This window comes from Misgurnus anguillicaudatus, chromosome 7 (assembly GCF_027580225.2).
Source record: "Misgurnus anguillicaudatus chromosome 7, ASM2758022v2, whole genome shotgun sequence".
NCBI classification, from domain to species: domain Eukaryota; kingdom Metazoa; phylum Chordata; class Actinopteri; order Cypriniformes; family Cobitidae; genus Misgurnus; species Misgurnus anguillicaudatus.
In genome coordinates, this window is record NC_073343.2 from 8,639,093 (window position 1) to 8,665,020 (window position 25,928).

General features: G+C 40.1%; 1 protein-coding gene across 4 annotated transcripts in view; it reads right to left on the reverse strand.

Moving 5' to 3' along the window:
* Nucleotides 1–2,266: 2,266 nt before the first annotated feature.
* ttbk1b (tau tubulin kinase 1b) overlaps nt 2,267–25,928 on the reverse strand; it is a 37,300-nt gene continuing 13,638 nt past the window's right edge. For 3 of the 4 annotated variants that reach the window (XM_055172296.2, XM_055172295.2, XM_055172298.2), the window contains 4 exons: nt 24,416–24,588; nt 23,558–24,071; nt 6,943–8,312; nt 2,267–6,320 (listed from right to left, as the gene is read on the reverse strand). In XM_055172296.2, the coding sequence (XP_055028271.2) occupies nt 5,867–6,320; nt 6,943–8,312; nt 23,558–24,071; nt 24,416–24,588 (2,511 nt within the window). In that variant the 3' untranslated portion in view covers nt 2,267–5,866. The remainder of the gene's footprint in view (nt 6,321–6,942; nt 8,313–23,557; nt 24,072–24,415; nt 24,589–25,928) is intronic. The other variant, XM_055172297.2, reaches the window with a different exon arrangement.

Below are 25,928 nucleotides of genomic sequence, written 5' to 3' on the forward strand. Positions count from 1 at the left end.
ACAATCATAACCACGCATAAATAAAGCCTAAATTAAGCCCCTCCCTAAACATCCTTTCCCCTCTTTCTCTCACTCTCCCCCATTTAAAGACAGACAGAGATGCTACATCTTAAGTGCTATCTGGGTTAGCACAGTTTGTAACAGTTCTCATTTATAACAGCAAAAGAACTCAAAATTATATTGTTTGCTTATTGATGCTGATACTAGTATCCCATGATGTAATCATTTTCCTTATCATAGGTGTTTTTCATAATTTTTTAGCCTTAATTTTGCACTCTTAACTCCCTACAAAAAATCCACTGTTTCAGTGTTAATTTTTAACACTATGGGTTTGGATGATTAATACTGTTAATTTAACACTGGAGGCTTTGCTTTGTTCTTAAACACGCAGAAAGGCTGTGGCAGTACTGGAATAAAACGTTCTGTCCAGAGTTTAGACTTAAAGCAGACGGGTGTTTCAAGTGTTATATTAGATTTAGTAAAAGAGTAACAAGTAAATCCAAACTATTGTTGCCCTTTATCTCTTAAACAGTTGGGACAATAAGAACAGGTGTTGAAAAGACATAATGTTCTGGTTCTTTTATTTTAACCAGTTGGTCCAAATCTAGCCACATTTATTATGGTTTGTAACTTAAATAACCACCTGCTGCACAGGTATAGGCGGTTTCATCAGCAACAACATAAACAAACTGCTTGTGTGGACTAAACGCAACTTCCGGTAAACTTCCAATAGATTATATCTGATAACAAGCAAAATAAATAAGTAAATTAGCTTCGTTCATATAGCACATCTAAACATGACACTGAGCTAACAACGTTAAATTAATGTATACAATGTTAGTCTCAGGTCCTTGAATTCTATGTAAAATTACAGGGAAAAAAATTATTTTTTGTATCATAGAAAATTTCGTTAATTTATTTTGTCCGTTATTTTACTGTATTTTTCCGGAACCCCAGCTGCCGGAATTTTACCGTTTTTGTACAGAATTATTTTTTACAATGTGGCTGCCAAACCTCTCCACACAGTTGTGATCATTCCCATTTGTCTCCACTTGTCTTTAGCAAACCAAAACATTTTGGGCCCTATTTTAACAATCTAAGCGTATTGTGCATGTCCAATTCCACTTTTGCTAATTTAACGACGGGAAAAATGGTTTATGCGCCATGGTGCACGGCCTAAAAGGGTTGTTCCTATTCTCGTAATGAGTAATGGTTGTGTTTTGGGGCGTAACGTGCAATAAACCAATGAGAGTCTCAGCTCTCATCCCCTTCAAAAGCCTGTTGCGCGCCTGGCGCATTTTTCTTGACATTGAATATTTTTATTAAAACCTTTAAAAGCCATTTTCTTTCAGTCATAGAAGTAAAAATAGCAGGCTTTTAATTGCTGTTAATGTATTAATATTCTACATAATCATTGTAATTTCATAAAATAATTTGCAAATATGCAAGAAAAGGTTTGTACTCTAAAAAAAATTTATTTGTAACAAACAAAAGATAAAGAATTTACAAACGTGCGGAGAGGCGTTTCAAAACTCGGACAGCGGCATGTTTTTTTTTTAAAGCATTACTTAAAATAGTTTCTCATTTCACCACATCCACAGGTACAGAGTCATCATATACAATAAATTAATGGGGTAGCATTTAAAAAACATTTAAAACATTTGTTTAAAGCGAAATTTGTTTAATTTCTTAGATTTTTTATATTTTAAAACGTTTATGTGCTGCTGCGCATCCATGTGATAAGCCAATTGACGTGCATTCATTAAATAACAAAAACAATATTGCGCCATTGACTTTAGATCAGGTTATAGTTGGTCAATGGCATAGTTCATTTTAGTTAGCCTCAAAATAGCAACGCAACAACAATGCGCACACCTTGTTTTCAGACCAGAACGCCCATGGGCGCAAATGCATTTGCTATTTAAACAACGTGGCTATTTAAACAAACGTAAAAATGATAATTGCGCTGGGTTGAAACTAGCAAAAGACACTTGTGTTACGCATTGGGCCGTGTGTATGATAGAGCCCCTTATTTTCGAGGTATTTGTTTTAGAGATCAGTTTAGCCACTAGCCAGACCAATACAGACAGGAAGTTCACTTGGGTTTAGTTGCGTAACTTAGACAACACACGTGCATCCAATGAAAAGATCTTGAAATGCACATGTTGAACCTTGAAGCAAATGGGCCCAACAAAATACAATATTAACATCCAATCCAAATGTGGGTGTCAGATTTGTCTCATAGCAAAGAAAACAATTACAAAAACAATGATGGAACGTCTGTTTATTGAATGACATTTATAATTTGTACTTTTAATTGTATATTTCAGAACGGTTGTTCTTTAGCACAAGTTAGTCAGTCATGATTCATTAAACTCACATTCATGCAAATTCTCTGTCTTCATGGGCACAAAGGAACGCATTAAAGAGAGATGACCAAAGATCCATCTTCGTCCTCCTTCCCTCTTTCGTTAAATTGTTGGTAATAAAAGCAGAGTTTTTAGGGTTTGTGACAGATGGAACATTCTGGGACATATATTGCAGAACGTATGTCCTGTTATTTCAACCGAACAACAGCATGCAGTGGTTCTGCAGTGGGAGTAGTCCAAAACTAAGCCTTTAAGTTCATATGTGTGCACACACACATACACATATATATGTAGACCTCACAAATAACACTGGGTAGTGTGCACTAATGACATTTTTCAGCACGTGTTTCTGTTTCTTCAGGGATGTTCAGGTTCTATCCAAGCACAGGACAAATAAAACACCAATGACTAAAGCAGGCCTGTATAAACACTCACTCGTGAATAGCACCTTTTAGTAATTTAAACTCCATCAGATGGCCTACAACCATTTAAATACATGCTGTAGACATTCATTGTGACATGAGCAGCAGTACCGTAACATTACTTTCTACCTTACATTTACAAATTTCACACATGCTGCCTTTACACAGAGTATTGGTTCCCGCCAATTTGTTTTCAGATCACTGTAGCGTCTTGGTGTGTCTGTGCAAAATGTCTCTATTTCAGAGAAGACATCTCTATTCTCTTTGACCTTCTCTTAAACTTTCTTTGAACTCTAAATGTTGCATACAGATCAGAACAGTGCATTTTTAGATTGAAAAAATGCTATTAAGTAGTCCTATATTCATTCATTAATCTTTTTTGTAACCTTTGTTGTTTTTGGAACAAAAATATAAATTTGTTTTCAAATATACTGCTTATATTATCTACAGTTTTGCAAAAGAGAATAACAGAAAAGAATGAGCATATCTATGTGCATGCCATTAGAGCAGTGTTGGTCAGGGATTGGTTAACAAAGAGATTTAGCAGACAAGTGTGTCACCGACGGATTGACACATTCAGTAGACCATGGGAGGGGCCAAAATGAATTCATGATTGACATCACATTGTAGCAGCAAAGTTATGTACCTGTATAGAGATTACATTTATTTATACCAGTCTTAGGTGCCCCATCCCATTATATTTCTGCATGTTCTGCACACAACCACCATTTTAAGCCTATTAGTGTTGTTATTTGTGAGATAAATACCAAGTTTAACAGATTTCGGTTGAAATGAAAGACTGCCCTAAACACAGAGAAACTGAATATAAAAGGTCACCTAATATATAAATCACATTACTTCATTGTTCATAATAAACGTGCAATAGGGGTGTGACGAGACACTTACTCCACGAGATGAGACACGAGATTGGGTTCACTAGAACGAGATTTTTACACTTTTTAAAAAATACTCAAGGATAAAATATATGAGCAATAATCTTTAAAATTACACATAATAACGATGATGCACTAATCAGCCCTTTCAGAAAAACGCAAAGTTTTTTTGTGATTGTTGCGGGCAAAAATCCTTGGAATGGAATATGTGGGATATTTATGCAATTTTATGCAATGAAATTGCAAGAACTTGCCAAAGTTGTGAGAACTTCCAAAAACTGTGTGAACTTGCAAAAACTGCTTGCAGCTTTTCATTGATGTTCACGTCACGTAATTACGTCACTTCCTAACATTCCCATGACAACAGGGGACATGGCAGCGCATATGTGAAGTAAATGCTAAAGTATTCAACGTTCTGCTAAGATATATATGACTTCTTGCTATGAAAATGAGATTATGCAAGCCATATTTTGTGAGCAGAAATCTGCAATTTATGTGGCGAATTTGGCTGATTATGCATTGAATCATGCGATCGCATAATCGTGTTTTTCTGGAGGAACTGACTAATAATTGGTGCAAATAAAGTATCAAAACAAAGTAAACGCATGTTTTATTAAACAAAAACATATATGGAATAAAAACCAGAATTATATGTTTTATAACAAATGCCTGCAGAGGGCGCCAGCAGACTCACGATTGTTATTGTACTTTCATTATAGATTGAAAAACGCTCACTTTTGGCCAAACAACATTTAAATCCATTAAAATTTTTAATATTTGTCCAGTTCTTTACAAAAGAAATGATACAGCCACTGTAATTCTTGAGCAAGAACATGCAGACATTCATTCATGTTTACACTGCTGAGACACACGCAGTAAAATACAGAATAATATAGTGCATCCATTGTAAAAGGGTTTGCCACAAATTCAACATTATGCTGATATCACGAGACAGCATTTCACCTCATCGAGAAATCTCTTATCATTTTAATCTCGTGAGATCTCGTCACACTTCTAACATGCTAAATAAATTATGACCTAGTGTGGCCTTTGGATGTTTTTGGACAGGGGGCCGGTGCAAAGTGACGTCAGTTTGCTTAGAACAGGGGACACAAATATGTTCAAACAACAGTTCTCATATTAGGTGACCTTTATGTACATGTGGGACTTTTGTCTTTAAAGCTGCAATTCGTAACTTGTTTCTTATAACCAAACTAAAAATAAACAGTTATTGAGCAAGTACTGTACATACAAAATCAACTTTCAAAACTGTCTCCTTACCTTACCCAGATTGTAATTTTAATAATACAAGTAATAGTACAATTTGTTGAAAACTACGTGATTCGACATTAACCAAAGTAAAGATAAATATGTAAAGTAACATGCAATTTTAAGTTTCTATCAGAGATGGCGATATAGAGGCGAAAGTTGCAGGTTTAAGGGTAGGATTAGGATGAAAACAATGCTCATCCGGCGAGATTTCATGATATTTGGGCCATACCTGTATCCCTTCTAGCCACAACCATTTACTTAAAGCTGCAATCTGTAACTTTTGCCACTCTATCGCAATTTCTGATAGAAATTAAAATTGCAGGTTAAGTAAAGCTATCTTTCTCTTTTTACAGATTCTGACTTTGTGTTGATCAAGCATTTTAGAAATCATTTTCAAATCAAATCAATTATTTGTCTGTCTATTTACCTGTAGTAGTGTAACAAGAGGAAGCTGAACAGGAAGTGCTTCAAAGCTGCAACTGAAACAAACTGTAAAGCATATGATAGGATTGATTGTATTATTGGACGTGACGATGTTTGACAGGAGGATACAGCCTGTGGAAGCCTTAAAGTGATGGCAGCAATTATTTCCTTTGAAGGTTTAAGGCATATGAGGTGTGTTGATCTGTCCAACACACTTCTTCATGATAACCACACATACCCACACAGTTTTCTACACTCAATGTGCATGTGTGTAAATGTCAGAGGTTCTCCTCAATAGAGGTATTTAAGTAGCTGTTGCAGTCTCTTGGCTGAATAATATCTTTTGGTTGAGTCTGTTGTGGTTCATCTTCTGTCCAACACTGAATGTTGTGGCCGAGCAGGTCCTAAATGAAGACGCTAAGGATGAGAAGCAATCTAGAGAATAAAGACTGGATGATCGTAAAAGTCCTCATTCAGTGCACTCTAATTATCTTGGTTTAGTCTTGGATTCCACCGGTTCTTTTTTCTCTTTTTGGGATGGGGTTGATGGGTGGACTTTACTCTTTTTGGAGGTGGAGTCCTGAGCTTTGGGTTTGGACTGTGGGCAAAGAGGTTTGGGCTTCTGGGGGTGTCTTTGCGTTTCATTGGGTGTTGGCTGTCGACGGAAGCGTTGCGGGGAGGGGCTATCGGTGCGAGAGGTGGCGTAACTCCGGGGGGAGGTGCTAATGCTTCGGGGGGCACTGGGAGCTGAGGTACGAGAAACAGCACGCGTGGCGGTGCGACTTCCTGGTGAGTGGGATGGGGACGAAGTTGGAGGACGAGGTGGAAGTGTTTTAGAGGGTCGGAGCTGAGGTTTCTGATGCTGTTGCTGCTGCTGGTGGATATTTGTGTGCAGACTTGCAGACTTTTGAATCCTGGGATTGAGAGAACTGTTGGTTCTGCTGGAGAGAGGAAACAGTGAGTTATGTCACTCAGTGGTATTACAGCATAGTATAAAAACTTTTGCATATAATAATGATAATTTTACTTATAGTGCAAAATGTGTGCAAAATTACTTTGTTTTCAAAAGCTGATGTAAGTTTAATGCTGCGTTCACATCACACGCGGTACAGGTGACAAAAACGCGTTATTCATGTGTAGTTGTACGCTTGAACATTTGAGTTCACTCGCTTCATTCGCGCGTGAAAACTGCATGTGAAATTCTAGTCATCCGAGACATTCACGCCGAAATTCGCGCAATGGGAAGGGTTTCAGTGACTCCGCTGAGACTCCGGTCGCTTCCTGTAATCACGTCACTACTACAGCAAGGTCCTGATCGGTTAATGCGGCTCGGAAATCCGGCGAAGTTCAGATTTTTCAGCTTGCGCGTTTCCCGCGGCAACACTCAATTCGCGTCTTGTGCGCGTTCCGTACCATTCGCGCCGTGCCTACCACGCCTCAGGATGCCTAATCACGTCTTTGGATTGACTTAACATGTAAATCACTTGCGCTTGCCACCTCTACCACGTCTGGTGTAAACCCTACATTAGACTTGTGTGTGTGTGCTGCTGCTGCTCTTCTCACCTGTACTGAATAAAAGACACAGATCTCTGCGTCTGTTGGAGTGTCATGCTCCCCGATTGGTCGGAAGACCTCCTTATGGGGGTGGCTGGCCGAGGGATCTTACTTCTGTTGCGTCCTTCGGCTCCTGTCTCCCGTTTAGCGGAGTCATCTGATTGGTTGGTTTCATCCTCAGATGCTGTCGTCGACAGTGTTGGGGAGCGGGAGGAGGCTGACCGAGATCGAATCAGATGTGTCTGTTTACGCTCCAGAACGAGACGTGCAAGGTGTTGGTGGTGGCTTTTCCGAATTCTTTGCAGCTGTTCTTGACTTGCCTGAGATGACTTGTCCGAGCCGGTTTCATCCTCTGACATAAGTACAGGAATGCGGCTTCGTTTTTGTGTAGCCTCAGGCTTTCCATTGGGTAGTTCTGCTCCCTGTGGAGACACACCATTCTCATCTTCCACATCTGCATCTTTCTGTTGTTCAGGGGTCGGAGAGGGACACTTTTCTTGCTCTTGTTGAGTTTGTTGCTCGACTACTGGTCTGACATCCATTTTAGTTTCTGTAGTGAGGGTCTCTGCAGGGCCAATAGTTGTAGTCTCTGGTTGGTCATGGGATCCATGGGAAGTCTTTGCTTCCTCACCACCACATGCTATTTCCTTCTCGATTTCTTCAGCTTTGCTATTATTCTCAGCTTCAATTTCTTCCTTTATCTCCTCATCGTCTTTCTTTTCTTCCTCCCTGCGTTCATCTTCCCTTTCCACTGTAATTCCATCTCTATTTCTCTCTTGTTTCACTTCTTTTTTTTCTTCCTTTTGTTTTTTCTCCCCACCTGACTCGTCACGATCAACAGATATTGCCTCATCCAATCCAGGTGAACGGTGTCTGGCTCTCATGACATTGAGATGTGACGTCTCCGCAATCTGGATGAAAGTACGTTCTACTTTGGTGAACGGAGGCGAGCAAGAACCACTGGTGATCACAGCTGCAGTTGTCATAACGATAGGCCTGGGCTCCGACCTGATGACGGAGGACAAGGTCCCGGGTTCAGATTCATCAGGCACAGGCCGCTCTCCTTGCGGCGTCAATGCGTTCAGGGTACCCTGCCCGTCTCCAGGTGAAACCTGGCCATTACCAGCAGAGACCAGCACCAGGGTGCGTGAGCCTTCTTCCTGATCGTGGTCTCGGTGGGCAGGGGCAGGGGCAAGCAGGGTGGATGCTGCACCCTCTGGGCTTCCCTCACTACTACGTGGGCTTCCGTCACTGCCTGAGCCTCGTGTCTGTACCTCCTCCTCTCTCAGGTCATCAAACATCAACACACCAGACATGAAGTCCACTCGCTTCAGACGTGTTTGAGAGGTGCTGGGTAAGCATTCAGTCTCTGCAATCTCCTGCAGTTGAAAAAAAAAGGTCGAAATTTGCATCTGATTGACCTCAATTGTATTGATTAAGGTGTTTACATAAAGGCTTTTCAATACAAATGAGCCATTAATACGATTACAAATGGATTTTGTACGGAGGACCAACCCTGCGTCTGGTGAGCTACCATCCCGCAGCTTTTAGCTCCAACCCAATCAAACACAGGTGAAGAAGCTAATCAAGGTGTTCAGAGTTACTTGATAATAACAGGCAGGTGTGTTGGAGCTGGGATGGAACTTAAGTCCGCAGGACAGCAGCACACCAGGTGTGCATTTCCCAAAGGCATCGTTAGCTAACTATAGTCGATGTTACCACTGAACTCTATTGGTAACGACAGTACTTGTGACCTTGTGAGTTGCTTTTGAGAAAAGCACCCCAGGGTTGGTTGGTGCTATTTTATATTTTTAAAAATGCAGCACATTTAGGCCTAGTGCGCTGTCAAGAGCATGCCACAACAGCAGGCGGTGATATAACTTAAATCGTAAAGCCACCTTGGAAAATCAGAAGCGTAACAAAATGACGTCGCAAGGCAAAAACCCTGGTTTTACTGTATACACAACAACAGGGCAAACCGGCATTAAATAAAATATTCACCCTGGCAGGTTTTAAAAAATGTTAGGTTTCAGTGACATGATACTGCGTGTCGAACTGCGTAAAAAAAGTCACAGTTATAAAAAATACCCGTGTCCCTGTGGACAAGGCCTTAAAGGACAAGTTCGGTATTTTACACTTAAAGCCCTGTTTTCAGATTGTTTATGATGAAATAGAACGGTTTTAACTGAAATTTGGACATATGCTGCTGGCCCGAAAATTTTCGGTTTCTGTGGTATCACCCCCCACCCCCACAATGGCTGCATAGGTGCACTGGAACAATCTTTCCTAAAATGCATTAAACTTTCGTTTACAAAGACGTGAAACTCACCGAGTGGTCAGGGGGGTTCACTGATATGCTCACACAAAAATCGCTGCAAAAGATGCTTTCCAACAGGTGTTTTACCATTCGTTGTAAACTTGTGGACCTATTTTTTCAAACGCCTCACACCCGTACATTCTTCCGTTGAGAATAATAGACACTCCAGCCCAGTAGGTGGCGATAATCCACCTTTGCCAATTGCAAGAATACAAACAACTCCATTTTCGTTTCCGGCGGCGGAGTAATACCGTACCTCACAGCACTTCTAATACAAGTCAATGGAGTTGGACAAAAAATACGATAAAACACGTTGGAAAGCATCTTTTGCAGCAATTTTTGTGTGAGCATATCAGTGAACAACACTGACCACTTGGTGAGTTTCACGTCCCTGGAACAAGGATTGTTCCAGTGCACCCATGCAGCCACCGTGGGAGTGGGGGGGCGACACCACAGAAACCGAAAATTCTCCGTCCAGCAGCACACGTCCAAACCTCAGTCAAAACCGTTCCACCTCATCACAAACAATCTAAAAACAGGGCTTTAAGTGTAAAATACCGAACTTGTCCTTTAAACAAATGAAAACTTCTCTTTATGCACAGCACACTGTAAGAGAACAAACTACTCTTCAGTCATTTTTCAGATTGTTTACTTGTGATTTGGTTGTATACAAGCTTTGCAGGATTGTCTTTTTAGAACGAAATACATGGTTATAAAGGCACAAAAGTCCATTTTACAGTGTCATTTTTTTCTTTTTTTAACAATTTAGCCCGTTTGTGATTCAAGTGTAGACTCTAAGACAGTGCTCAGCCAACAGTATATACAGCACTATGGACACACAAAGAGCATAATTAGACAAAGGAATGTGTTAGTACAGGAGCTTGCTCAAACATTTTCCCAATTTACAAAAGCCTTAAATACATGCTTGTACATATTAAAAGTCTACTATACAAGTCTATGTAGTGTTTATTGCACTATAAAAAGCTATTCTGTGAAAGACTCTTGCTTTTAAAGATTGACCCTGGTTTACACATGTATGTTTACTTCAATGAGCAGATCTGGGATCAGTTGATGACTAATATAATAAAAAGTCCAGATAAAAATTTTGACAATGTTAAAATTCTTTGACATTGAATAATAACAATACTAATCTGTTTTGTCAAAACGTATTAAATAAAAACATATTTTTTAATTCTTTTTTTTTCAAATTCTTCAACACAGATAGACTTTTTAAACAGTTACTATTTATTCTGACTGTTTTAAAGAGGATATACATTCCTGTGTAAAGCTCACAGCTGAAAGTTGTGACAAGCTGCAATTTGACCCATGAATGACGTCATGAATGTTAAATGGTACAAAGCCGAGTGAATAATGAAATCAGCTAAAGAGTAATTTCTCAGTAGTTAGAGAAGACATAAAAGAGAGGGAATTTGGGAATAAGAAATTTCATCTGCCATTTACCGAAATGAACAGATTTCCTCACACAGGGAAAACACAAATTGGAACCCACTTAAAATTAATACACAATGTGAAAACATTGTGTTCGGGCCAACTATTTTCTTCAAAAAATTAGCATAAGAAAAAAAAACTAAAAGCTATTTGTCTTTTTAAAGATTAAATGTAATATGAACAGACCATGTAACCATCTTTGGGACCCTCAAACACCCTCTTACAGGAAGACATAAATTAGCTGTCTCAAACTATTCAGACTACTCATACATTACAGTGCATGAATGACTCCAGCCTGATATCACAGGACTTCATACGCATTTTACGAGTTGGCGAATTTATATGAAGTGAAGGATTTCAAAATAAAAAACAATATTGAAACCCTAACCCTAACGTCACGAGGCGAAAGCCAATTGAAGTCCTACGAATTAATACAAATTGGCCACCTCGTAAAATACATATGAATTGGCATGAAAAATGTGTTGGTGAGTCCAGATCAACAGTGATTGGTGAAAATTGCATTAAAACAGTCAAAGCAGCACAGACGCCAGGAGCCAACTGCCCTGAACATTCTCTTCAATAGTTCTCAAAATCGAATTCGTACCTCAAAGCTGATCTTTCTAGCCCAGGGGTCACCAATCCTGATCCTGGAGGGCCGGTGCCCCTGCAGAGTCCAGCTCCAACCCCAATCAAACACAATTGAAGCAGCTAATTAAGGTGCCTCAGGTGTGTTTGACTAGGGCTGGAGCCAAACTCTGGAGAGACACCCGCCCTCCAGAAGCAGGACCGGCGACCCCTGTTCTAGCCAATCAGCAGTTGGCCCCAGTGAGGCAAATTATAAAGTGATTCAGAATTGCATATGCATTGATATCAAGCATTGCGCAGTAGCATTTTTACAGTCGAGGTATGAATTTTAAGTGAAACACTATGACATGGACAATTCACAATCAATCTTTATATATATAGATAAGTATATATTGTAAAATTAAAACAACTGTCGCAAGGACCTTACAGTACAAACAAAGCAATGATTTGCTACGTTATTTCCTATGTGTCATAGAAAGTCAACCGAACACAATGCGATAAGATTTCTGTGACCATCCACACTGGAGAACATATTAAAGGGAACATATTATGCCCATTTTAACAAGATGTAATATAAGTCTCAGGTGTGCCTAGTCTCTCTGTCTGTGAAGTTTTAGCTCAAAATACACCACAAATCATTTGTAATAGCATGTCCAAAATGCCCCTATTTTGATGGGAGCAAAAATGCTTTTATGTGTGTACCTTTACAGTGAGGAAAATAAGCACTTGAACACCCTGCTACCTTGAAAGAATTCTCCCACCTAGAAACCACGGAGGGGTCCGAAATTGCCATCATAGGCGCACGTCCACCGCGAGAGACACAATCCAAAAAAAAATCACAGAAATCACAATGTATGACTTTCCAACTATCTACTTGTATGACACAGCTGCAAATAAGTATTTGAACACCTGTCTATCAGCTAGAATTCTGACCCTCAAAGATCTGTTAGTCTGTCTTTAAAATGTCCACCTCCACTCCATTTATTATCCTAAATTAGATGCACCTGTTTGAGGTCGCTAGCTGCATAAAGACACCTGTCCACCCCATACAATCAGTAAGAGTCCAACTACTAACATGGCCAAGACCAAAGAGCTGTCCAAAGACACTAGAGACAAAATTGTACACCTCCACAAGACTGGAAAGGGCTACGGGGAAATTGCCAAGCAGCTTGGTGAAAAAAGTCCACTGTTTGAGCAATCATTAAAAAATGGAAGAAGCTAAACATGACTGTCAATCTCCCTCGGACTGGGGCTCCATGCAAGATCTCACCTCATGGGGTCTCAATGATCCTAAGAAAGGTGAAAAATCAGCCCAGAACTACACGGGAGGAACTGGTCAATGACCTGAAAAGAACTGGGACCACCGTTTCCAAGGTTACTGTTGGTAATACACTAAGACGTCATGGTTTGAAATCATGCATGGCACGGAAGGTTCCCCTGCTTAAACCAGCACATGTCCAGGCCCGTCTTAAGTTTGCCAATGACCATTTGGATGATCCAGAGGAGTCATGGGAGAAAGTCATGTGGTCAGATGAGACCAAAATAGAACTTTTTGGTCATAATTCCACTAAACGTGTTTGGAGGAAGAAGAATGATGAGTACCATCCCAAGAACACCATCCCTACTGTGAAGCATGGGGGTGGTAGCATCATGCTTTGAGGGTGTTTTTCTGCACATGAGACAGGGCGACTGCACTGTATTAAGGAGAGGATGACCGGGGCCATGTATTGCGAGATTTTGGGGAACAACCTCCTTCCCTCAGTTAGAGCATTGAAGATGGGTCAAGGCTGGGTCTTCCAACATGACAATGACTCGAAGCACACAGCCAGGATAACCAAGAAGTGGCTCTGTAAGAAGCATATCAACGTTCTGGCGTGGCCTAGCCAGTCTCCAGACCTAAACCCAATAGAGAATCTTTGGAGGGAGTTCAAACTCTGTTTCTCAGCGACATAAACCTGACTGATCTAGAGAGATCTGTGTGGAAAATCCCTCCTGCAGTATGTGCAAACCTGGGGAAAACTACAGGAAATGTTTGACCTCTGTAATTGCAAACAAAGGCTACTGTACCAAATATTAACATTTGATTTTCTCAGGTGTTCAAATACTTATTTGCAGCTGTATCACACAAGTAAATAGTCAAAAAAAATCAAACATTGCGATTCCAGTCTTTCCTCTAGACTATGTCTCTCACAGCGGACACGCACCTACGATGACAATTTCAGACCCCTCTATGATTTCTAAGTGGGAAAACTTGCAAAATGTCATCACTGTAAATGCAAATGAGCTACAGCTCCTCACACCTTTACAACCAGACAATGATTACTTTTGGTATCTTTAGCTGCATTAGTGCTACAACGTGCTAACAAACACATTTAGAAAAGCTTTTGGGTAAAATGAACCAGTCAGTCAGTGACTATGGGTGGGGCTTTGTTCGTGTGATGTCACATTAACAAGAGAATCAAAACAGCATTGAGACGGCTTTGGTTTAATGGGGAATTTTTTTCATTGTAGGGTTGTTGTGTTCACACACTGCCAACACACATTTATGTCCAAACACCTTGTAAAAGTGGATTTTGCATAATATGTGCCCTTTAATGTTAGAATGTTATTAACATTAAATATCTAAATAGCAGGATTTTAGAGTGATAAAATCTAAAGCACAGCAGCACAGAAATATAAACCATGTGGTTGGCAAAATGTTTGGTCACTCTTCGCTTTTCAATGCTGCGGTAGGTTAGGATATGACGCTTGTTCGGATGACACCACAATTCACTGACACTGCCAGTTTCCATTGGAGAGGTTAGTTGTGCAATGAATTATTGGGATAAATACTTCAAATTACTTCAAGTATCATGTCCGTGGTCAATGACCAAGTAAAAACATAAATGCGACATTCGTTTGCTGAATGGTAAATCATAGTCAAGTTCAAAAGTTCTGCATATGTGTATCGAACCACTTATGCATGTGTGACAAAAATCAAGAAAGCGGCTCAGTCTTTCTTTTACGCACATATTGCCTTGAACTCTATTGCACTTCATACAACATATCTATACCATAGAATTGTATTCATTTTCAAAATCACCTTACTAATTTTTAGTCAAGAAGATTAGTGCTGATGTTGACTTTCAACTAAAATGTTCCGCATCACAGCAGATGTTCATACAGTGCCCAGTATCTCTGTATTTAAAAGCAATGTGCATATATATCTGACATTATTGACAGACAATAATTCTAAGAGAAAAGAAACTTTTTACAGCTAATATGGAAGACAAATGTGACATCACAATTATTTAAAATGGGACTTATACTTAAAATTGTATCTCACTCTCTCTCTCTTACTTGCTTATCTTTCATAAAGTTAAAATGCGCTACTTTCGATGCCAGGAGTTGCCAAGAAATCTAAAATATATACAGGATGTATATAATTAATTTCACTTGCAATCCTGTGTCTATGATAGTCTATACATAGAGATCTGTTCATCCATATTCTGTCATGCTTGCTTAAGAAAGCCATTAATCCTGCCTGGAGGTGTGTGTTGTGGTATTTGGCAGGTTATTCATGTGCTAGTCCTGCTGAGATCATACTGATGCGAAAAGATTGTGCAAAAACAATTGCTGAACAAGCACTCTCTGTCCTTGTACTGTAGTGTCCCCTATGAGCACACCCTTTGTGTGTTCAAATTTTGGTTCTAACTGACATTCAACAATGAAAACAATCACACTTTCCAGCCCACATCCCATCTATTCCCTTCATTAAATCATTAAAGTGATGAGAAATTAAACCGTTCACACTGCACTTATATTTGATTTGGTTTTTTAAACATGATCTTTCAGAACGATTATATCCACTGTCATTTAGTAACTGATTACATCTGATCCTATTTGTTTAGACAGCGCAGTTGATATCTAGCATGTCTACATCGGTTACTACAGTAGGATGAATGCCGTGTGACAAGGAAAGTACAGAAAACTGTAGATTTGGCCTCTGCTATCTGGTTTCAGTGCATGAGTGAACATAAGCAACATAGGCTGCGTCCGAAAACTCAAGGCAGTGACTCGTTGCCTGCTGCCTCATGAGTAAATGACTTCGGACGCATGAACGCAGCTCAGAGAAAGACTTTCGGGCACACTTCAATGACAGCGTGTTTGAAATATAAACAGAGAGCGCCTTTGTGATAACTAATCACATATTTGAAAACTACAATACTAATTTCTCGCTAGAAATGCAATTAAAAGGTGTAAAAAGTGAAAATATACCTTTATTTACACTAAATTTATGCTCCAGTCGCTTCCTTGGCCGCCATTTTATTTTTTCGAACTCGACCAGGCTCGACCAATCACATTCTTATTGTACGACCATGCATAGGTATCTCAGAAAACAGGAAGTAAACCTAACATTGAATTCGGACATGCCTTGACGCCTTCCTGCCTTGGAAAGCTGCCTCAGAAGGCAGAAATTTAGAGTTTTCGGACCCAGCCATAGTTGTAAACATTCATCAGTAGCCTACACTATGTTCAAAACTGCTGACTCGTTCATTTGTTTAGTATTCACTATGCCATAAAGTTATTATTTGCTATTTTAGGAGCAAAAATGTATACAGATATATCAACGAGGATGCTGCACGTTTATAAGAAGTTTCGTATTTATGTTGCATTGCGAATGATGGGAAACTAAATGAAATCTGACCATTCATACAGATGCATTTCAAAAATCAAAGAGATTTTAAAGGGATGATTCGAACAAAAATGAAAATTCTGTCATAATCTACTTACCCTCAAATAGTATACATTTTTATTTTCTGCGTGAACCATCCCTTTAAATGGATTAGTTAATACATATAATTTAGTTTTCTTGTTCAGACTACAAAAAAGAAAATGGATTTAAGTTGGCTAAGCAGAAAAACTACGCAGCTTGTTTAAACAAGAGGCACAAATGACATGAAGATATTCGCGTTAGGGATTCATGACGACCAATCACGACCAATCTACAGCAGAACAAAAGGTTTTGTTTACATATATGTGTGTGTGTGTGTGTGTAAACTGTGTATAATAACTTTGTATAGATAAATGCACACACATGCATGTATATATTTAAGAAATGTTAACATGTGTATATACATTTGTATATTTATGTATCATTTATAGTATATACACTCACCTAAAGGATTATTAGGAACACCTGTTCAATTTCTCATTAATGCAATTATCTAATCAACCAATCACATGGCAGTTGCTTCAATGCATTTAGGGGTGTGGTCCTGGTCAAGACAATCTCCTGAACTCCAAACTGAATGTCAGAATGGAAAAGAAAGGTGATTTAAGCAATTTTGAGCGTGGCAAGGCTGTGGAGTATGGAGTATTTCACATCTGCTCAGTTACTGGTATTTCACGCACAACTATTTCTAGGGTGTACAAAGAATGGTGTGAAAAGGGAAAAACAGTATGCGGCAATCCTGTGGGCGAAAATGCCTTGTTGATGCTAGAGGTCAGAGGAGAATGGGCCGACTGATTCAAGCTGATAGAAGAGCATTTTTGATTGAAATGCCTTGCCTTGAAATAACCACTTGTTACAATTGAGGTATGCAGCAAAGCATTTGTGAAGCCACAACATGCACAACCTTGAGGCAGATGGGCTACAACAGCAGAAGACCCAACCGGGTCCCACTCATCTCCACTACAAATAGGAAAAAGAGGCTACAATTTCCACAATCTCACCAAAATTGGACAGTTGAAGACTGGAAAAATGTTGCCTGGTCTGATATGTTTCGATTTCTGTTGAGACATTCAGATGGTAGAGTCAGAATTTGGCGTAAACAAAATGAGACCATGGATCCATTATGCCTTGTTATCACTGTGCAAGCTGGTGGTGATGGTGTAATGGTGTGGGGGATATTTTCTTGGCACACTTTTTGCCCTTTAGTGCCAATTGGACATCGTTTAAATGCCACGGCCTACCTGAGCATTGTTTCTGACCATGTCCATCCCTTTATGACTACCATGTACCCATCCTCTGATGGCTACTTCCAGCAGGATAATGCACCATGTCACAAAGCTCGAATCATTTCAAATTGGTTTCATGAACATGACAATGAGTTCACTGAACTAAAATGCCCCCCACAGTCACCAGATCTCAACCCAATAGAGCATCTTTGGGATGTGGTGGAACGGGAGCTTCGTGCCCTGGATGTGCACCCCACAAATCTCCATTAACTGCAAGATGCTATCCTATCAATATGGGCCAACATTTCTAAAGAATGCTTTCAGCACCTTGTTGAATCAATGCCATGTAGAATTAAGGCAGTTCTGAAGGTGAAAGGGGGTCAAACACAGTATTAGTATGGTGTTCCTAATAATCCTTTAGGTGAGTGTATAAATACTTAATATATATATTTTTTTTTTCTTAAAATTATACATGCATGTGTGCATACCCATATGTACATAATTATTATACACAGTTTACACACATGTATCAATTAAACAAAAAACGTTTATTCCGCTATAGGTTAATCACGACCAATCATCATGCATCCCTACTCGTTACTCAAATCAATGTGTTCATCTCACTGGAAACCAGAAGCTCAACATTCTCCATTAACATGAATGTTAAAAAATCACTTTTGTGTGTACAGTGCCTCAGTGGGTGAATACATTTCAATAAATACATTTTACAGAATTGCTTTGTTTAGTAGGTGTAGATGCAATGTAATGTATCTCTCTCCACAAGTGCTTACTATCCAATTTTAGCTGGAGAACATCTAGTGTGTCTCTCCAACACACGCACACACATACTCACATGCACACATACACTCGGGTGTCTCACATTCACAGACCAAGTTTACCGCCCAAGCGTCCTTATTGATTTTTTTCCATTTATGGACACGAAAGCCTGCGAAGTGCTCCCCCTCTATTACACACAAGTATACGTCAATGCGTTTTGAAGATGGGGGATCATGTCTTGTTCATAAGTTTGGCCAGCATTTGCTGAAAGTGTATGCGTGGTAGGTTGAGTACAGAATGCCTGGCTCTGGGGTTGCCTGGCAACAGGGGCATGTGTCTGCGATGGGCGTGGCGGTGGGCGGGGCTGCTTTCAGCCGAACGGCTGCGCTGAATGGCCGCTCCCCCGAGGGCGGGGTCGTGGGGGAAGGCCTCCGTGTCCATGGCAGCGGAGGAAAACATATACGACGCCAGTCTTCTCAAATGGGCGGGCCTCGGGAATGAGTGATGTGGGTGTGGCCTGTCCTCCTCCAACTGAAAAAGACCAATAAGAGCGGAGGAAAAGAGGAATCAGGCTGAGGATAAACTAAAACGCGAAGTATTGAAAAACGTAAGGCTATCATAAGTGTGTTTTTTGTCTAAGACTGTGTGTGATGCTGCCCCAGAACACACACAAAAACACACCAGTAAAAACAAAAGATGATGATACATTAAATATAATGGGTGGTACAAACTTATTAAGAGGACAAGACCAGCCCACATCTATTTGAATGGCTTAAGCTTCTATTTACATTTGAGTGTTTTTGTATGTACAACTACATGTTGTGAAGGAACCAACGTGTGCACACAGACCCCTGTATGACCAATGAGAAAACTAAGCTTGGCTGTGAGCGTGAAAACACACATGTACACATACACACACGCATCCTCTCCATCCAGAAAAAAACACGAGCAAACACTGCATGTACGCACAGGATTACACAAACATACAACACACAAACATTAAGTGTACAGACGAACACAACGTTAATCTCTTCAAATACAGGTTATAAAAAGCTTAAAGTTGTCATAAAATCAAAATGTACAATTCTTATTCTTTTATTTAATACTGTAGTGTGTCTTATCTGTGCACTTTATTTTTTTATTCATGTGCCCTCATAATCAAAAACTAATCTCCTCCCCTCCTCAAAACGACCTCTTTTCTTTCTGTCACACGGAATGGCACGAGGGCGGGGCTATCAGAGACTTGTTTCTGCCCGGGAAAAGATCGCAGTCCCAACTTCCAATGATCCAATCAGTTCTCGATGGATGAAATTAAGCCCTACATTTTTTCTCAATTCAGAAGCCGTTTCACTTGGATAATACGTCACAACTAGCGATGCACTGATATGGAAATTTTGGCCGATAACTGATAACGCTTTATATTTGGGGGCCGATAAACGATATATATATAGGCTGATAAATATTCATATTATTTTCGCAATGAAAAACTCCCAGACCGTGGACATCTTGTCTTTGCGCTAGACTAGCATACTCTTCGTAAGCCCGCAACACGTGTCATCTTCGTGCTATGTCACAGAAAGCACCAATCAAAACTTCACATGGCCAGGAATGAGCAAGTGAAGTGGTTCAACAAACCAAAATAATCCATCATTTATCGCCTTTCATTTATTGGCCTTATTTTGCTATCAGACCGATAACCGATAATATAAAAAATAAGCAGTTATCGGCCGATAACGATATGTCGGGCGATATATCGTGCATCCTTAGTCACAACAGTGAAAAGTAGGCAATCGCTACTTCCGATTCATGGCGACTTTAAAATTGCCTGCTATTTGTGACTTACATAAACAAAGAATGTAGAAATACTGTCCATTCAACAACAAGGCAGCAAAAATGCTTGCAGTAAATCAAAACACTTAAACCTTCCCACAATCTAAACAGCAAAGAGATATTACATGACCAAGAAAAAAATACATTATCTCTAGAAATATTAATAGCGCCTTTTATTCAAAGGGATAGTTCACCCAAAAATAAAAAAATCATACTTTTTTACAACCACAAGTTGTTTCAAACCTTTAGAAATGTATTTGTTCTGCTGAACACAAAGAATGATATTTGTAATCAATAGGGTGGCCATTCGTGCCAGTTCCGCCGGATACGTCCCGAACATGCCGGAAGTCGCGTTGCTCGATCGCATACGTCATCGAGGTTCTCACATTTCAGTTAAATTACATTAGAAAATTAAGATTTATTTCTTTTAAGACATACAATCATTGTAGTTTCATTCTTACCTTGAAATGTAACGGTTGCTTTTCTGAAATTGAACCCGAAATATTAAACCTTGATGACGTATGCGGTCGACCAACGAGTCTTCCGGAGAACAAACCCCGAAAACCTGTTCGGGACGTGTCCGGCGAAACTGGCACGAATGGCCACCCTAGTAATCAACCAGGAGCACTACTGACTTTCATACTACGAAAAAAATTGTATGTCAATGGTGCTCCAAAACAGTTTGGTTACGACCACTGCAAAAAATCTCCCTTTGTGTTTAGCAAAACAAAGAAATTTACACAGGTTAAAAAACGTCAGAGTGAGTAAAGCATTTTTATTTTTGGGTAAACTTTTCCTTAAAAGAGTAACTAAACCCTAAACCAACTTTTTCAGTGCTGTTCATTGATTTTAGTAAGTTTTTTGACATTTGGATATAAAGTGTTTTAATACTACAATATATGGTGTAAAACATCTGAGTGCTGCCCTCTTCAGGCTGAACTGTGGCTACTGCAGTTGAATTTTCCTATTGGATGTTGGGTCCAAAATATACTTTGTGACTTAAGCAGGTTCAAGCTCACCACGCCCTTGTTACAATCTCACCACACACTTGATACGAGCTTAGTTCATCTCCGTTGGGATCTACCCACTTTTCTTGCATTTTTCAAATATTGCCAGTGGGTGGAGTCAGGCTCTGACCAGGGGTTTAGTTATTCTTTAAGCAATAAAGCAATAAAGGCTGTGCTATACTCTAAACACAGTTACAACTAAAGTGCACTAACTGTGCATTCACAACGCTGCCGGCGAGAACGGCGAACTGGCTGGTGTACACGAAAGTACATTTGAAGGGCCACGCTTTTCAAAAACTGCAGCTGGCGTTTCTTTTGCGCTGAGCGGCCAGAGTTAAAAAAAAGTTTCAATGTTGGGTGAAACGATCAGCTCGTCAATGTCACTTCTCACTCAAATGTCAAATAACAGCGCAGGAGGGGTGGGACAAATATCAAAACAACCAAGCGGCGCATCGTTCAAGAGTATCATAGCAAACTTTGCCGTTTTCAGCCACGTTTAAAGGGACACTCCACTTTTTTTAAAAAATAGGCTCACTTCCCAGCTCCCCTAAGTTAAACATTTGAGTTTTACCATTTTGGAATCCATTCAGCTGATGTCTGGGTTTGGCGGTACCACTTTTAACATAGCTTATAAGGGTGTCATCAAAATTAAGTCACAACCTCAAACTTCGAATTAAAAAATGGAATTATCGATGCTGCCATGCCCCTATGTCACGTCCGGTCGGCTTGCCAAGTGGGAAAAAAAACATGTGTTGAGTGCTGCGTAGAGGTCTTCACGGGTCCACTTAGATACAAAAACCCGAGGTCCGACCCGAGACCCGATCGGGTCTAAAAGTTTCATGTGTGCCTCGGACACGAGTCGAGAATAATAATAGCGGCATCGGGTAATTTAAAATGAATGTGTTTTTGCCAAACGGACCCGTGTCAAGACCCGAACTCTCTCGCGTGTGTGCGTCAATGTCCTTTCAAACCTCTTATCTGTTTGCCAAGAGCGCTTGTGACATTGTGTGACTGGCGGTAGGTTAATTTTCGTTGAGACAGACATGACAGTCAATTTTAAATTTACAATTTAGCGGTTACCTTCGTGTCGTCATCAGATAACAAAGTAAAACAAATGGAGCAGCTCGCCAAATTGGTTGCGGGGCCACCGGAGTTTCTTTCTGTCTGGTTCCCACTAGTCGGTCGGACTCGGGTCTAATTTTCTCGGGTTTGTCTCGGGTCGGGTATTTCTTTAAAAAAAAATATTTATGCACATCGGGTTCGGGTATAAAGTGATTCGGGTCATTTCTGGTCGGTTACATGTCTTTGGACCCGAGAAGACCTCTAGTGCTGCGAGTCAACCTCCTCTAACTTAGCTAGCTACAGCCAGTCAAAAGATTGCATGGCAGATGCCTGCGAGCTGCTCTTTACATGGGAAACCAAAAAATAGCAAGCGCCTCCCGCCTTCAGCTGAACTCAATCAGAGCACGCACACGTGCAGAGCAGAGCGGCATCTGTGACAGGACTGGTTGTTTCTCTGAACTGAGATCCATTTAAGTTTCACAACAACTTATTTCAGGTGTTTAAGAGTTATGAAAACAGCATTTAAACATGACTTATTGGGGTGTAGTCTCACAATCTTTTCTGTAGTTACATCATGTACTAAGACTGACGGAAAATTACTAGGAACTATACTCTCATTCTGGTGTAATAATCAAGGACTTTGCAGCTGTAACATGGCTGCAGCAGGCGCAATGATATTACGCAGTGCCCAAAAATAGTCCCCAGCTACTGAAAGTTACCAAGGGGAGTATTTTCGGGCGTTGCGTAATACCAGAATGAGAGTATAGTTCGTATCCATATCGGCCTAGAAAATCGCAACTTTTAATTTTCTATCGGTCTTAGTACACAATGTAACTACAGAAGAGTCTTTAAATAGGAAAAATATCAAAACTAATTGGTCATTTTTTAGCACGATGCTAATAGTCTAATCAGATTCAATTAATTGTGCTAAGCTATGCTAAAAGTGGTACCGCCAGACCCGGAGATCGACTGAATGGATTCCAAAACTTTAAAACTCAGAGGTTTAACTCTAGGGGAGCTGGAACATTAGCCTTTAAACACTTTAAACACTTTTGTGTACACGCCCCCTAAATTGTTAATGCTCAGCGACTGCCTGCAACCCATTAAGCTGTGACTATATTAATAATATAACACACCCTTAAGTGTCTTATTGCTTTTTTATAATCATAACTAGATTATAAAATTGGTTAAAGCTCAGAACAGATCTTTTTACGTTTCATAATAGAATGTTTAATTCTGTTATGAATTAAAAAAGCCACATAATATCATTGATGTGTTTATTCACATAGATGGAATAAAAACAATAATTCAGTCAGCAACATAATAACAACAACTTGAATGCACAACAATGAATCACAAAAAAAAAAAAGTTAAATCTATGCCAGTGTACAGACATAGATTTAACAGGGTGTTGGGTGCTTAGAAGCATCCAAGTCGTCCTCTAAAAATTGTAAATAACAAGGTTTTGTGCACTTGGACACTGCTGATATTTAATAATCTGATAAATGACAAGATACAAATTGTACTCAATCTTTTATGTTGTCTACGAATCAGAAAATCCTGAGACTATATAAAGCAAAGATCACACACAAACATGTAAAGTGATGGGTGCAAACAATTCACACACTCACAAACATACACCAATGTGTACACTTACCGGTCCATCGGGTCCAAATGGCTCTGACTCCCTTCTTCTGGGGCAGGTATGAGGCAAAAATTGACCAGCTGAATAAGTGGGGCTTGGCCCTGCCCCCTCCTCCTCTGCTACACGCATCATCCCATGCGTTTTGGGTCGCACAACTGCCTCAGCTCCACCCAGTCCATGACCACCTCCTCTTCTTCTCCTCTCCTCATGGTCTTCAAGGGGGCGTAATTCCTCGGGTTCATCATCCGTGGTGCCTGAGGTGGTTGGCTCTGCCCCAGGATGAAAGTCTTTCAGCTCTGTTTCTTTATCGATCATTACCCACTCTCTGCTGTCAAAGTCCTCTTCTTCTGCCAGCGGAACCGATCGGATGAAGGCGTTACTGTGGGCCTCTTGGTCACCATCTGCAGAGATGTCATGGCGGCCACCGGCCAGTCGATCTCCCTGTCCAGCTTCTATAGAGAACATCAGAGCAGGCTGGGAGGAGTAGACGTGTCTGGATGGGGAACCCAGCATGTCCATACGAGAGCTGTCACAAAACACAAAGCTAAGTCACACGTGGAGACATGCACACATGAACGAAGATTTTACACGTTTATCAGTTAGCTGTTCCAAGAAACTTAAAATTCCAACCTGTTATGTTTCCCAAAAGCTTCGCATACACGTTTTTCTTTCATTTCAAAAACAAATGTTATCCTAAATGTCATAGCAGAATGTTGTAATATAAACAAAAATAAACACCCTTTTTCCCCTCAGAGAGCCACTTGCGTGCTTTCTCACCACCAAGACATATGTGGTGGTGGTGTGACCTTTTACAAAGTGAAATGTCACAGGCAGAGTCATAAATGTTGCAGAACCACTTTCTCTCCTCACCGCTTATCTGCACCGTCTCCTCTATCCTCTGCAGCAGACAGGCGGTCTGATTCTGGACTGTTGACTCTCCGGTACCTTGGTGGGCAGGCATGAGCGTCTACCTCCCCACTCCTACCCGGGGACACAGGCCGCAACCCTCCAGCAGGCTCCTCTCCCTCCTCTGCTGCTGCTACCTGCGTATGGGAGAAAAGCCATATCTTAGTCTATCTAAAATATCGCTTTGACGCTGGCTGGTTGTACAAGATACACAGACACATGTAAGAAATGTAGACCCTTTCATCTTCCAACAAAATCAGTTGGTCAGAACAGAAATGGTCAATTAATTTGTTGACCACTCCAGTAGAGTACTCAAACATTTTGGGATCTATCATACACCTGGTGCAATGCAGTGTAATTATCATTTTCAGGTTTAGCGCCACATTGTTAAAATAGCAAATGCATTTGTGACCAATTTTGCGCCCATGGGCTTTCTGGTCTGAAAATAAGGTGTGTTCGTGCGCATTGTTGGCGCATTGCTATTTTGAGGCAACTAAAATAGACTTCACCACTGACCAACAAAAACCTGGTCTAAAGTCTAAAGTCAATGGCGCAATATTTTTTTTTAATTTAATGAGCGCGTAAGTAATATGCGCCTATAAACGGGACAACAACGCACGTTTGCTTGTCATATATATGAATGTGCAGCAGCACATAAACGTTTTAAAATATGAAAAACTAAATTATTAAAATGTAAACAATTATTATTGAGTCTCATGGACATAAACGTGGACCGATTATGAGACGTTAGAAGGTGTAAAGAGCAGTTTCACTGCGCTGTCCGAGTGCTGAAACGTTTCGGCTCTCCACACGTTTGTAAATTCTTTATCTCCTGTTTGTTACAAATAAAGTATTTTTAAAGTACAAACCTTTTCTTGCATATTTGTAAATTATTTTTTAAGATAACACAGATCGTGTTCATTTACAGCAAATAAAAGCCTGCTAATTTTACTTCCATGTCTGAAAGAATACGACTTCATAAGGTTTTAATACCAAAAAATATCCAAATTAAAATTTCTATACAAATAAAACAATAAAATTTTTTAGTTTAGTTTTTCAGTTTACAAATTCTGCTTCCTAAATAGGGATTAGGCATGGCGCAAGGTGCAACTTGTTTATAAAGGGGATGAGAGCTGAGAATCTCATTGGTTTATTGCATGTTACGCCCAAAACACACCCATTACTCATTACGAGAATAGAAACAACACATTTAGGCCATGCGTTTGGCGCATAAACGATTTTTCCCGTCCTTAAATTAGCAAACGTGGAATCGGACACGCCCATTTTTAGACTGTGCGCTTTAAGCTTTGTTTATAGTGGAGCTTTGGTCAGCAACGCGAGCCTAACGGATGAGGTGTTTATAGTTGACGCGCTCGCTGATGCACTATTTTTGAACCGCCAGGGGCCGACGCAAGCAATCAAGTCAAAAACAAACAAAAAGAAGAGGATAGAAAAAGTCGTCCGCTGGAACAACCCT